This window comes from Neomonachus schauinslandi, chromosome 4 (assembly GCF_002201575.2).
Source record: "Neomonachus schauinslandi chromosome 4, ASM220157v2, whole genome shotgun sequence".
In the NCBI taxonomy this organism is placed as follows: Eukaryota; Metazoa; Chordata; class Mammalia; order Carnivora; family Phocidae; genus Neomonachus; species Neomonachus schauinslandi.
In genome coordinates, this window is record NC_058406.1 from 51,025,958 (window position 1) to 51,040,670 (window position 14,713).

The 14,713-nt window shown below is 47.1% G+C and overlaps 1 protein-coding gene across 1 annotated transcript in view; it reads left to right on the forward strand.

Annotated features, from left to right (window-relative positions):
• The first annotated feature begins 882 nt into the window (after positions 1-882).
• The window catches only part of ROR1 (receptor tyrosine kinase like orphan receptor 1), a 396,422-nt gene continuing 382,591 nt past the window's right edge, over positions 883-14,713 (forward strand). Inside the window, exon 1 of the mRNA XM_044914331.1 lies at positions 883-973. Within this exon, the coding sequence (XP_044770266.1) occupies positions 883-973 (91 nt within the window). The remainder of the gene's footprint in view (positions 974-14,713) is intronic.

Consider the following 14,713-nt stretch of genomic DNA (forward strand, 5'->3'; position numbering starts at 1 on the left):
AATATAACGAAACTAGAAATTAAAGACAAAATGGGAAAACATGAATCACTAGTGTCAAAGAGGAAATCAAAAGGGAAACTGGTATCAGTAAATGTTCTATTACCCAGAAGCACCCAGCTAACAGTGGCAGAGGGGAGACTGCTAGAATCTGGGTCTCCTAACGGAGCCATTCAGCCACGGACTGGTTTGCGAGTCGGGACAAGTCTCCCTGAGCCTCGGCGTCCCCCTCTGTCAAACGGACTCGAGGGCCCCCAGGGTCCGGCCGCGGGTTTGAGACGCGGTGTCGGGGGGGGGGGGGGGGGGCGGGTTTGCGGGAGGCGCGGGAGCGACAAGGTTCTGGAAGTCAGGGAGGGTGCGGGTGTTGAGAGACGGCAGCAGAGGGCGCTGGGTCGCCGGCCTGGGCCCGCGGCTGCCATTGGTCGGGCTCGGGCGCCGGGCTGGAGAGTTGGTGGAAAGTGACAAGTTGAGGGAGGCTGAGAGCCAGAGAGCGAGCGCGCGGAGCGGGAGGAGCCGCCGCAGCCGCCACCGAGGGAGCCCCGGGACGGCAGCCCCCGGGCGTAGGGCGCGCTCTGCTCAGAGTCCGAGCCGGGGGCACTCGCCTTCCGCGAGCGCGACACCGACAGCCCGGGACTGACCGGCCGGCGGAGGCGAGGCTGCAGCCGGAGGGCTGAGGAGGGACCCGCGCGCGTACGGGGTCCAGAGGCGGCCGGGCGGAGCGAGGGAGCAGGTTTAGAGGGACAAAGAACTTTGCAGACGTCCCCGGCATCCTGCGCGGAGAGCGGCCGGAACGAGGTGGCCGGGACCCCGGGCAGAGCCCGTGGATGTTCTGCGCGCGGCCTGGGAGCCGCCGTCGCCGCCGCCGCCGCCGCCGCGAGAGGAGGAATGCACCGGCCGCGCCGCCACGGGGCGCGCCCGCCGCTCCTGGCGCTGCTGGCCGCGCTGCTGCTGGCTGCGCGTCGGGCCGCTGCCCAAGGTAAGAGGCGCATCCGCCGACTCCGGGGCCCGCCCGGCCCCCGGCGACCCTCCGGTCGGCCGCCCGGCGCTGGGCAGCCGGGGAGCACCGCGCCCGCCGGGGGCGGGGCGGCCGGAGACCCGTCGGGGGTCTCGCAACCGCGACTCCGGGCGCCGGGGAGGCGGGCGAGGATTTGCCCCGGGAGCCCCGCTGCGGTCCGGGGGTGCGTCCGGGGGCTTCCTCCTCGGCGCCCAGCAGCAGTTGTCAGCGCTGACAGGAAGCGCGGAGGGGTCGTGGGGCGATGGGGGCCCCTCCGAACCGTTGGTCCCCCTGTCCCCTAAAGCGCCCTAACCGGTGTTCAGACAAGTCTGCGGAGCCCCCAAGTAGCAGCCGTCCCGGAAGGCGCGGTCCAGGAGGGAGTTTGTATTTTCAGCGGTGCCTGCGAGAGCCCAGGCTGTCCGCAGACCGACCCAGACAAAAGCCCTGGCCTCCCGAGGCTCGGGCTGCCTCACAGATCCGCCGCCCCCGGCTCTCCTGCCTCCGGAGGCTCACGATGGAGGCCACAACGTGTGCGCTGCCGCCGCCGCCGCCACTTTGTGCAAAATGTGCTGTCAGAGGCGGCCTGCGGCTCCAGTGCTCTGAGCGTGCACGTGCGTGTGCGTGTATGTTACACGCAAGGGGGGAAAAGCCATCTAATGCATACTTGATTTTGGTAATCTCCAGAGACAATTGCAACAGTTAGAGAAAGACTCCACCGAAAGCCCGAGCGTCTTAGTTCGCTGCGGGAAGCTTGGATCCTTGCTGCGTCTGAGCCGGTACACAATGAGAGGGAAGAGCCCGGCTGCGCCTGTGGAGACAACCGATTCATTCTTTGGAGGTTGGAGGGGGAAAGTTGATTAAAGTCTCCGGGGTCTTGGGGCCTCACTTTTAACATGCATCCCTTGAGGGGGTGCTGGAGTCCCTGGATTCTGCCCTCCCCCACTCCCAGCCCAAACCGGTGCAGATAAATAGGTTTCTGCTCTTTTATCATGCATCTTTCATTTTTAAGTTAGCGCTGTGCTTTGGAAAAGAAAAGACTTTGGGCTATTTAGCAGTTGAGGGGAAAAGATCTGTTCACTGCTTACTTAGACCATGGCTACAGAATTAGTTTTTACTAAAATCAAGCTCATAATTTTCGTGGTAGGAACACACTCTGGAAAGAAGTTGTGTGTGAATTTTGATTTCTTAGAGTTGGGTTTGGGGAAGTGAGAACCACATTTTCTGAGAAATATTCTGAGATTGATCCCGTAGTGTGGTTGTGGTAATCTAGAGGCTCCTCCGGGTAAATAGAGCTCCTAATTGTAATTAAGATGTACATCAGCAGGGAGTGCACCTTCCTGATGAAAAATACTAATGAAATGTAAACAGCTTGGTCTCATGGATGTTTGCTTCCTTCAGGGATGCCAAACATCTGGCCCCATGCCACAACACCTGGGTGAAAAGTAAAAACTGGGCCATGCTGCCTAGTTGCCCAGCAAATTGAGGTGGAGATAATCAGGGAAGGGCTCTTAGCTTGGGTCCTTGATTAATTCGGTAATATCCTCTCTCAACTTCATTTACTTATATATAACCTTTCAACAGCGGTTGCTTTTGGATCTTGGGGGTGGGAGGGGGGAGGAGTGGACCTTTCTTTGGTCACCTGCTTTTAAATAAATGTCCATGCAATGATTTTGCTGAGTGTAAGACAATTTTATTATCAACAATCAGCCAAATTGTCTTGTTTAACTGTCTACAGACTTTTAAAATTAAAAGGAAAAAAAAAAGAGTATCGCCTATTCCAAACTCTTCAATAGTGAGCCCAAATCTGTTATTTTTGTCTTATTTGTCATCTTATAAATCCCTTTCCATTTTTGTGAATGCTTGATCTTTTCTCTGGGGACAAGTCTTCCAGTGGAACTCAGATTTACTTTCTTGTCTGATTCAGGATTCTTAAGGTAACCCAACCAGTGGCTCAAGAAATCAGCTTAAGGGGAGACAGGTTTCAGTTACTTATTAAAAAAATGCTCAGTATTTCTCCCATTATTTTATTTTTTTATTTTGTTAGCTAGGAGGAGCGAACCTTTACATTTTCTTTTTCTGGCCTATTCATTGTTGATCTCCTCCTCTACCTCCTACCTACCTAGAACTAAACCTTTCTGGGAAGCTGAAGCCATTAATACTGTGTACCCAGAGCTCAGGGCCTTAGGAACCCACCTGGGCCTTTCTCAGAATCCTGTAGATTGTGTGGTTTGCCTCTTAGAGTCAGAGGGAGGTGGCCTGCTACTGTGTTTGCTGTCATTTCATAAACCTTCCAATGCCATTTTAATAGGTGTCTGTCCTGTCTACTTTTAGAATAGGAGTCTCTTGAGGGCAATAAGACTGTCGGCTTTCCTGGTGAAAACACTGAAAGCCAAGTCAACCAGCCCCAGCTTTATTGGAGATGCCTGAAAATCCTCCCTAGGGGAGCCACACAGAGGCTTAATAGACAAAGGGTGTGGTCAAGCTGCCTCTGGCAATGTGCTGGAAATATTTAATCCTCAGTATTGATTCAGCATACCTGGTAGGCTGTTTTGCTACTCTGATGCTGGGATTATCTTTCTGATATTTACTTAGGAGTCTTGAAAAACTCAGCCTTGGTCTGTATTTTCCTTTCTCCATCTCCTGCCTGGTGAGCCCAGCCCTCAAATTAGATTTTAAAGTTTCCAAATGGTGTGTCACTCGCATCCGTTAGTATCCATGTTGGCTGTGGTTTGATGGAGACCACATACCCCATTTTGAATATTTTTGAGAAGTTTGCACAGCATCATATGTAGAACGGAATCCTTTGTAGCCTATATGTATATTGATGTAAATGTATATCTACATATAAATGACATATGTGTGTGCATCTATATAGTAAGTGGTCCATAGATTTTTGTTGAATGGAGAATAACTCTTTTGGTTGCATGTAAAATTGTGGTGTCATATTTGCTTTTCTTAGTAAAAGTGTAACATGACATACTTTCAAGGACTTTTCCTTTTCTTGCCCCATCGTTTAGTATGAAGGGAGTATAGTTGAAGTTAACAGTAGAGCTTAATGGTTATGCGCACAGGCATTGGAGTTTAACAGACGGGTTTGAATCTTCTCTGCTGCGTCCTGGGGTTGTCGACCAGTTTTTCTGAACCTTACCAGAGTGTTATGAGATTTTAAAGTGAAACTGTGTGTGTCAAGTGCTAGAGAAGAGCACCCAGCTGAGAGGGTCTTAAGTTGGGGTACCTGAAACTGAGGATATGCAACCCCCCAGAAATAATATACAAAAATCGATGTGCATTTTTGTGGTTGTATGTTTCTAGCTATAAGCTGATATTCTGAGAAAATGGCAATCCCAACAAGATAAGAACCATTGTTTTGGAGTGTTTGATGCCTGGGGCAATAAGTTGCCTTCCTGGGTAGGTTGCAAGGGCTTGAGGGTTGGTGGTAGGTCCTGGGCCTGAGTCTAGATCTGCACAATTCGTGGAGTCTCTACTTCTCCTCACTTTTGCAGTTTCCCTCCCACCAGGCCAGTTGTTATTGGGCTTAGGGGAAGCTAAAGAATGGTGCCAAGTCCTTTGACCTCAACTAAGTATGTATTTCCCTGAATCCAAGTGTTCTGAAATGCCTCTGTTTATACAATTTATTTAACAAACACTTGGGTAATCCTTACAATGGGCCAGTGACCGTTCTGAGCAATTTGCAAATATTAGCTCACCGAATCCTCACCACCAATCTATGAGGGGGCTGGCATAATTAGCTCATTTTAAGGTAGACACAGAGAGGTTAAGTGACTTTCTTCAAGGTCACATGGCTAGGAAATGGCATTGCTGGGCTTCTAAACCCTGAGTTCATGCTCTTCACTGCTGCCCTAGACAGTCTCTCCTGGTTTAAGTCTTAGAATTTACGCTATGTGTGGGCCAAAGGAGCCATTTCCCCATGTTTTGCAAGAGCAATGGGATGTTTTCTTAGCTCTATCTAGGGGTTACAAGAAATGATTGGAGACAGCCAACTTCAGTTTTTCATTCTGTGCTGGAGTTCCCTGAGCCAGTCTTGCTGCGACTCAGGGATAGACCGGAAGGTTCTTTGGTGGTCTGCACGTCTGATCAGGAGGAAGTATGCTGTTGTCCTGAACTACAACTTTGATGTGGTTTGAGGAGTGTGTCTGGCAGTTTCTTCCAACCAGCGATGAGCTGTATTTTGATGAAGTGCCTTTGCATTTGCATCTTGGTGTACAACTGGGGTTGTAGGCTGAGCGGAGTGATTTATTGGAGTACTCTTCAGTGGGAGAGCTGGCTTGCCAGCCCCATGGTCCCCATGTAGACTAGACCCTGGCAAATCCAGCCCCAGCTAGGGAACACTCAAGTCTCTGAGGCCTTCTTCTCAAACAGAAGGGCCGCAACCTGGCCTTCCCAATTCCTCTGAGGTGTGACAGGAGAAACTGTTCTGTAGACCCACGAAGAGAAAGGAATAGTCTTCTAGGAGTCTGAGAAAGTTCTCTGGAGTTGAGGGGGAGAGGACGGCGGGGGGGTGGGGTGGGGTGGGGCAAACTCTTCGAAATCCTTAACTAAATGCAGCTGCTTGTTACACGGAGCCTGACTTGCATGCCAGGAATATCTAAAAAGCTAACGAATACAAAATAAAAATAAACAGCAGTAAAAAGGCTCTCTCTTTGTTGCAGTAAGCTCGGTTGGGGTTTTCAGTTTGTTTAGGAATGGGATAATTGTGGCATCCACTTTATTTTGGTAAGGCAGTGAAACGTGGATTGATGTTATGTCATTGGGATGCTCCCACCACCTGAACTTTTTCCTTCACACCTACCCCTCCGAGCACCCAGGCAGGGACATCCACCGGCCCGAGTCTCAAACTGTTGCCCCTGAGTGAATTACACTGGAAGAGGGCAGATAATTTAATGGGATAATCTTGGCAGGGCCAGCAGATTTCACACCCCATCTCTCACTAATAGAAAGGCAGTAGAAGGCTACAACATCTTCAGATGAAAAGGTTGTATAAAAAGGCTCTGCTTAACAGTAACTGTCTGTCCATAAATAAGGTTCTGTAGAGTTTTGATCCAAAAGCTGTTATTAAATACTGATAAGCCAAGACTCATAATGTTTGGCCTCCTTACATTTCCTTTTTTTTCCCTTCCCTCCACAGAACCATAGTTTTTTTTTTTTTTTTTTAAGAGGGGGAAGGGGCTTTAAAAGATCAGCCAGTTCAAGTTGTTTATTTTCTCTAGTATTGCTATACAGAAAGGACCTTCGTTTATAGCCATTTAAAGAGGTAATGCAGAGTAACAGAAATGGAATGGGATTTGGACCCTGACAGACTAGGGTTTGAACTGGGGCGTTGCTGCCTGCTGGCTATGTGAACTTGGGCAAAGTTCTTTGGACTTCTGAGCTTCAGTTTCCTTCTCTGCAAAATGGGGATAACAGTACTGTCTGGCTTACTGGGTTTTTGTGGGAATTAAAGGGAAAAATGAACATAAGACCCCTAACCCAGTGCCATGGACCTAGTAAACACACAGTGTGCTAGCTACTGTCATTGTCAGGGCCTTGCTGGAGAAATCACAAAATTTGGCTTCACAACAATGATCATTATGCTGTAAGATATGAACCGAGACTCAGAGAGCACAGTTTTTCCAATATTTTAAGACAAGTGAGTATTTTGTTTTACAGGGAGCTTGTAGGCACTCTAGAACTGAGCAGTACCCAGGCCAGTGCTGGGGACCTAGATGGGAGATTCCACAGTTCCGTTTTGCAAGCCTTAAAACAAAGGCTTTTTTCAGAACAGCGAGCTCTTTGGGGAAGAGCAACCCCTCCCTGGTGCTTGGTGTAATTCCAGAATCCTGCAACGGGGAATGTTACATTTCAGGGACCTCCACTTGTAATCTGACCGTTTTTAGCTCCAATATCCAAATAATCTTGCTGAGCACAACTTAAAAGAGAAGGATAATGGCCGGAGGAAAGAATTCTGAGGTGCTCTGTTAGCCATTTAAAATTTCTGAGTACCAAAAAAAAAAAGTTTACGTTACCCAAAGAGAGAAGAGTAATGAAGTGTGGGAAGGGGGAGGGGAGATAAAAAGAACTTCTAAAGACCAAGCCACGGTTTGTGTTTTTAATTTTTATTTTTTAATGGTAAATCTTGTCATTCAATGCATTGCCACTAACATTTATTATATATTTATTTTCTGCAAATACGGAGTTGGTGCCCAGGAATAAGACATTACCCTCGCCCTCCAGAAGAGATGGAGAAGGGAAATGCTCACTTTTTGAAGAAACTTACTACGTGCCAGGCCTAGTTCTTTAGAGATACTAGGTTTCTATGTCCCAGCAGCCCTTTATGGTTGGACCTCTGATCCCATTTTACAGATAAGGAAATTGAGTCTCAGGCAATGTCTTGGTGAACACAAACTGTTAAGCTGTGGTGTGGCATTTGAACCTAGACGTTTGAAATAGGTATTTTGACTCTCAAGTGTATGTTATTTCCACTGTCTTTGAAGTATAATTGGGGACGCTGGATGAACAGACATATACCTCCATATGCCAACCAGCTCTCGCATGAATGAATTACAGGGAAGGCCTGTGGAAAAAGTGCTCTGGGAACACAGGGTTAGAAGACATCAGTTCTCACTCAGGGAATTGGAGAGAGAATATTAGTGTCCTTCATAGGCTTATTGTGAGGGTGCAACGGGGATAACGCGTGGAAAATGCTTAGCACCTTGCCACACACATAGTGAGCGCTCAGTGATAGTTCTGCTGTAGTTATGTAGCCAGAGGAAGGCCCGCCATGATTTATCTGCCTCAAAAGCCTGTGCTCTTAATTTTTCCTGTGTTCCTTTTCAATAGGCATGGGGTTGGAAGAGTAAGTGGCTGTGTAGTCCCTAAATGGAAAAGACAACACTAAGACAGTTTCTCTGGTATCTTTCCCACCTGTCCTAATCCAGATTTTTGGACTCAGCTCTGCTTTGGGTGGGGAAGGGGATTTGCACAGGTGTGAATTTGGAGAGAATCATGATGCCTAATCGTGAAATGTAACCCTCCTGGAGTCTGGCTAGGATCTATCATGTTCCCCATTCATTCACTGATCATACATTTTTTTCTTTTTTAAGATTTTATTTATTTATTTGGGAGGGGGGGGGGGCGGTCCAGGGGGGGGGGGGGGGGGGGGGGGGGTGCGCAGAGGGAGAGGGAGAAGCAGACTCCCTGCTCAGCAGGGAGCCTGACCACGCAGGGTTGCAGGGTTAGATCCCAGGACCCCAGGATCCTGACCTGAGCCGAAGGCTGATGCTTAACCAACTGAACCACCCAAGTGCCCCTGATCATATATTTTCTATGCACTTACTGTGAGCCGAATATTTTGCTAGTCACTAGAGATACAGGGTGAATAAGCCTAGGTCCTTGCCTTGGAGGGTTTTTCAAACGGCAGATCTCTGGCAGAGATTGCTAGCTGATCAGAAAATCTGTTTCCATCTCTTCTCAGTAACTTGGTCAGACTACACTTCCCAGTTCCCTTGTAGTTAAGTGAGGCCATGTGACTAAATATTAGCCAATGGAATGAGACTGGAAGCAATGAGTAACATAAGTAACACTTAATGGCTTGGCCCTTAAAAAACGTCCCAGGCAGGATTGCTATGATCCTGAACATGGTAACCTAGAAGTCATGTGTTGAAGATAACACAAGATAGAAACAGCCTGGAACCCTCCCTTCATCACAGAACTATAGAAGCCACCTGCCAGTCCACACTTGTTTACTTTTTATGTGAGCAAGAAATAAACTTCTATGGTAGTAAAGGCTGAGATTTCAGAGTTTTATCAGTTACAGCTGTTCATGTTACCTTAACTAACATTATATATATATATATATTTTTTTTTTATCGATGTATCTCTCCATCCTGTAGTGCAGCAGTCAGGACCAGCATTTTTAAGCAGAATATAATAGGAAATTTCAGAGTGCATTACACTAAAAAATGAGTATTGTTTTAGGAAATTTTAGCTTCACTTCTGCTATGCTGATTTGGGCTGTTATTGGGCTCATGCTCAAAAGCCTGAAAGCCACTGGCCTGGTAGAGGCAGACAAGTCAACAGCTCTGTACAACAGAGTGCAGTAGTTATGACAATAGTGGTTAAGTCCCCGTGCTATGGAGACTCCGTGAAGGAAGTGTCTAGGAAGCAGAGATGGCAAAATGGGTTCATTTTTCCAGTCGATTGGTATTGGCTGCCTGTGGAGCAGTGTTGAGAAGGATTCTGAGGTTTCTTGCAGGATCTGGGAGGGAATGCTGTGACCTGGTAGCAGCATTTGCCATGGGCTTGGGGAGGCGCAGGAGAGGCTCAGACCCAGCTCTGACCAGCTCACATGGAGTCTGGGCTCCTTGCAGTGAATTGAATCCCTTCCCAAATTATTCATGGCACATATACGATGTCTCTAGTGCTGTGCTAAGCACTGTGGGGAATCTGGGAGCACTATGACTAGCCCTTGGGGAGTTTACCTTTTAGGGGCGATAAAATAGGCACTTGTGAAATAATTATACACCCAGTGAGTACAGAGTTGGCAATTATAGATGCAAAATGCTGAGGAGGGAGAGGTCTTTCAGGAAGAAGTGGGATATGATGCAAGCCTTGAAGGATGGGGAGGATTAAGAAGGGGACAGGCGGAGAGGAGCTAGACATTCTGTAGCTGCTCCAGTCTCCATGAACCTGCCTGAGCTGTCCTGGGTTCTTAACTGGCCCTTCACCCTGGAATGAGGCTAGTTTTCATGGGATTGGAGAGTAATGGAGAAAAAAGAGGACCCTGAGGTGCCGGTTATGTTTTTTGCATATGAAGGAGGGTGGGTGGGGGAGGAGGGTTTTACTGGGAGCATGAGGACTTGCCTTTCTCTCCAAAAGAATGTCCCAGAGAGTTAAAAATGCAGTCCATTTCAGGCTGCTTGTCAAAGTCTAGGACGTCTGCTGTAGCAGTTTTGTTTTGTAGCGCAGGCTACTAAATCCCTGTCCACATTTTGCCTCCTTGATGAAAATCAAAATAGTATCATAATGATGAACACATCAAGCATCCTGTCTGCCAAGAACCATTTTATGTAGTTTAAGTATTTTAACTCCCACAGTCTTCAGGGAACCCTTTGAGGTAGGCATGAATTATTATCCCCATTTTCCAGATAAGAAAACTGAGGTACAGAGAAGGTAAGTAACCTGCTCTAGATCACAGAGCAAGTTAAGTGAGAGAACCAGAATTTGAACCCAGTTATTCTGAGTCCTGGGCTTTGTCCGTCCTTGAGCATTATGCCAACCACATGCAGCTCAGTATTTTTTTAAATCTGTCTGATGATTCAAATTCTCTGTAAGATCCCAGCCAAATAGCTGAGTCAAAATAATTATAATGAAATCCTCCATTTGTATAGAGTTTTGCAGCTTACAAAATGATTTCATGTATAATGTTATTAATTTTCCAAATAATCCAATAAAACGGGATTTCTTTCTTTCTCTTTCTCTCTTCCTTTTAAAATTAGGCACGTGAGGGGCGCCTGGGTGGCTCAGATGGTTAAGCGTCTGCCTCCAGCTCAGGTCACGATCCCAGAGTCCTGGGATCGAGCCCCACATCGGGCTCCTGGCTCAGCCGGGAGTCTGCTTCTCCCTCTCCCTCTGCCTCTCCCACTGCTCATGCTCTCTCTATGTATCTCTGTGTCTCAAATGAATAAATAAAATCTTTAAAAAAATAAATAAAATAAAATAAAATTAGGCACGTGAGGTTGGCAGCTCACCTAAGGTCACTGTAGCTGCTGGGATCTGCGGGAAACCCAGCCTCTTTGACTTCAGGCCCATAGTGCTTTTTGCTTTAAAAGACTACCTGTGTTTGGGATTCATAACTCTAAGGGACTAATACATGTCTACTTTCACTGTACTTTTACTAGCAAACAAATTACCTGATTCTCCTTAAATTAGCTATTTTTTCCAGAAATGGTTGTAAGGCATTTGTAGATGGGACCTGGAGCTAGGATTCCTGTAAACTAAGAAAATTCACTTGCTAATAGACTGAGAGAAGTTACTTACAGACCAGGAGTATCCTGAGTGGTTGATGATTGCAGCAGGGGGAAGAGCCACTGGGGAAAGGGCTTTGGCCTCAGAAGGTCTTGGTGTGAAACTGGGTTCCCTGCTTCCCTGCCAGCAAATTACTTGACCTTTCTGAGACTCACTTTCCTCACCTGTAAAATGGGAGGCACAATGGTGTTTATGGTGCTTGACAGGGTTGGGGGAGGGGGGACGGTGGGAAGCTTGTACATACCTGGGGCATGTTCCCTGTGTCCTCTCACCTATTCCTGCGACTTAAATGGAGACCAGCAAGAGGGTACTTCCTCCTTTGAGCGATGGGGCAAAATTGCTGAACCTTGTTGACCTTTATTTTATAATATAATCAATTTTATAACATAATCATCTCTGGGGCAGACCTTCCTAGCACTTGGAACTTTTAGGTTATAATTATATTAATATTTGTCAAGGACCTGACTTTCTTATGCTCTGTGAGGGTTAAACACCCTAAGGTAAAGTCAGATCCTGCTGCCCGAAATCCTAGATTTCCTTGAAAGGCTCCTTTCTGTTCTTCGTGGGAAACTGGCCCCATTTCCTGATGGGTTTAAGCGTACACCAAAGCAATTTATTCTGCTTTCTCTCTGTAAGAGAGAGTATATCCTCACCTCTTGGATTTTACTCCAACTTGGGTATTTAATAGTTTTTACATGATTTTCATACTCCCTGCAGAGAATTGGTTGTTTTTCTTTTCCCCACCTGAACTTTTGGTGTGATGAAAGTTATGGATTCCTCTGGAAGGCATGCCTTAAGAAAGTAGTGCTTAACTTAGTGGTGGCTGTTTACCTCCTCCCTTCAAAGAACTTCCAGTCCCCAAATGTTGCCTGTTTTTGAGGAGCTGTGTAGACTGCTGACAACAAGAAGCAACAGTTTTTGATGATGTTCTTAATGTACTGGTGAGTTACCTTCTTTCTCTTTATGCTGCTCACAGCCCTCTGCTCACTCACATCTGGTGTTCTTAAACTAAAGAATCAAGTGCTTTGCCTGTGGCCAGAAAATCTTCAGAGGCACAACCTGCTGGTGGGGGGGACCTCCCTGGGGACACCTGATAAAGGGCATTTCTCTTTCCCATTGAGCAAGGGAGGAATGGAGCTGAGCATGCCCAGTTTGTTCTACCCAACTCATCAGTGAGTCACTGTATCATACGGTGCAAGCTCCTGCAAGAGGTAGCTAGTAAAGGGGCAGAGAGAGTCCAGCACTTAGCACTAATTTGTTTCCCTCCCCAAGAAGTAGCACTGAGTTTGGGGAGGAAAGCATTCCCCCCTTACACTGGCTTACAACTTGATTTTTTTTTTTAAGGAGTAATTGCCAGGTTTCATGGTTGTGTTGGGGTTAAAACTATATACACAGATGAGATGGTCGAAATGTGTTATGAAGAACCCTCCCACATCTTTACCTCGGGTTTAGAAAGTTTCTCAACTAACCCAGGACGCTGGTGAAAGTGGCTTCCCCCAGACTCATAGAGTCAAATAAACACGACAGTTGGTGTCTGCTCATTGTGGGTGTAGAGGAGCGAAGGAAAGAAGGGACCTGGGAGGCAAAGATCCTTCTCGTCGAGTGATGTGTCCTGGGTAGACTACCAAGAAGTCACTGGCAATTCCATTTGGTTAAATACTTACTTAGCAACTAAAGTGGATACAGAAGAAATATATGTCAATATCCTCTCCCATAGGATGTTCATTGTTTTTGTTAGGGAGGCAAGGTTGAGACCCCCAAATGGTATGAGAATAACATTGAATCAAAGCTCTCTGTTCTGATCTTTGTTTAGGGCTCTTTTTCTGTCTTGCAGCTTTTAGAAACCGGGTACTCTAGCACCTGCCCCAGCTCCCTGGCACAGCAGGGTCACGCTGGTTTTTCTCCCCATCTCTCCTTGCCCAAATCTCATTCTTCAACCCCCAGTCTTCCACAGTCAAGAATTCACCTTCTGCCCTTCCTTGCCCTGTGCCCCCACATTCACCCGGTATTTCCAGAGAGGCCACCTAAACCACACTCACTTATTTTGACTTAGCCCAATACCTAGACTTTAATCTTTGTAATCATAGTCATCATCATTTATTGAGCATGTACGATGGGGCCTACGTCTGGCAAGACATTTTGTGTTTTGCAGCAGAATCCTATTATTTTGTCTCTCCAGAATTTTTGCCCCCTCCCCTCACTTCCTCCTTCTGCTCCTTTATCAGTTGGGAAAAAGAACTGCTTTTGCCTGTACTCCCACCTTGTTATGGGGAGAGTGCCAATTGTAACCTCTGACTCCTAGCCTCCGGGCTAACCAGAGTCCATCCCTGGGACTTAGGGGTGGCCCTCCCGGGCAGGAAAGCTAGGAGACGCCCTCGGCCACGTCTCTGCCCTGGAAAGAAGCTAGTGTGAGGGAGGGAATAACACTGATATCCAGGGCAGGCATTGCTGAGAGGTCTGGCAGTGCCCAGTGTCCTCTCCACGTCTCTGAGATTTTCTGCTCAGAGCCTGGAGACTCTGCTTTGGGTGAAGCGACCATACACACAACTTACCTTACTGATGATCACAACAAAATGAAATGGTGTCATTATTATTTTTAACCCGAAGGAAGCATTTTTAGTGCTTTTTCTCATGAGAAAATAGATGTCCAATAAGGACAAAAGCATAAATGTAGTATGAAAACAAAAATCACCCACAATCCTACCATTCAGAGATCCTCTTTGGTCATCTTTTCTATACAGGTTTATATTTATATTCATAAAAGGAAGTCATACTTTTATTCCCAAGAGAAAATTGAGGCTCAGAGATGTTAAATAACTTCTCAGATGTCCTCTAACCAGCCGCTTTCCTTTCCCTTCACTTCTTTTTAAGCAGGGACCCGATCTTAGGCCAGTTAATGACTGTCTGGTCCAGCACATTCCACTCAATAGGAAAGCACCAAGTATGTGTTGAGTGAATGCTGATTGCAGTGTGCTTGAGTGCCGCAAGGAAGGTGCGAGCAGGAAGTTTTGTAGATCCAGGAGAGAAGTGTGCACTGTTCAGAACTACTGGGAGGGTTTTCTGAAGGAGCTGGAGATGGTGAACCAATACTAATTTGTTTCTCTCCAATATGCAGTGTCCGGAGTGGTCCAAGCTGGACAGAAGGGACACCTGAGCGCCTCCTGCTGTCAGAGCTGGGCACTGCCCAAGACGTAATGACTGCATGGGAGCTGTTCTGAAAATGCAAAAGGGATCTAAGTGAAAAGGTGTCCGTGTGGATATTGCAAAGAGGGCTGGAGGGAGAGGTGCATGGTATCCAGAAGGAAATGCACTGCTGTTGGGACAGTGGGGAATCAAGTCCTAAAGAGATCAAGGAGGGAGTGAGAGGATGGGGGCACAACCAAAAATAGTACCAAGGATATGCTGACAGGACTTTCCAGCTTGTCAGTCTGTCTTCCGCCTCTCTTTGGTCTCCTCTGGAACCTTTGAATGTGGTGGCTTTTCCATGGGCTGTCCCCTCCCACAGAAACGTCCTTCCTCAACCTATCAGCTACCAGTCCTAATGCTCTGGCTCCACTGTCCTTTCCCTGACTGGCCAGACTCGATTGGGTTCCCACTTATTTTGATAGGACCCTATATTTTTAAATACTCTTCATTGTAGTTTGTAATTAAATATCTATTTGGGCAACTGTGATCTTTTTCTATCACTGGATTGGATGC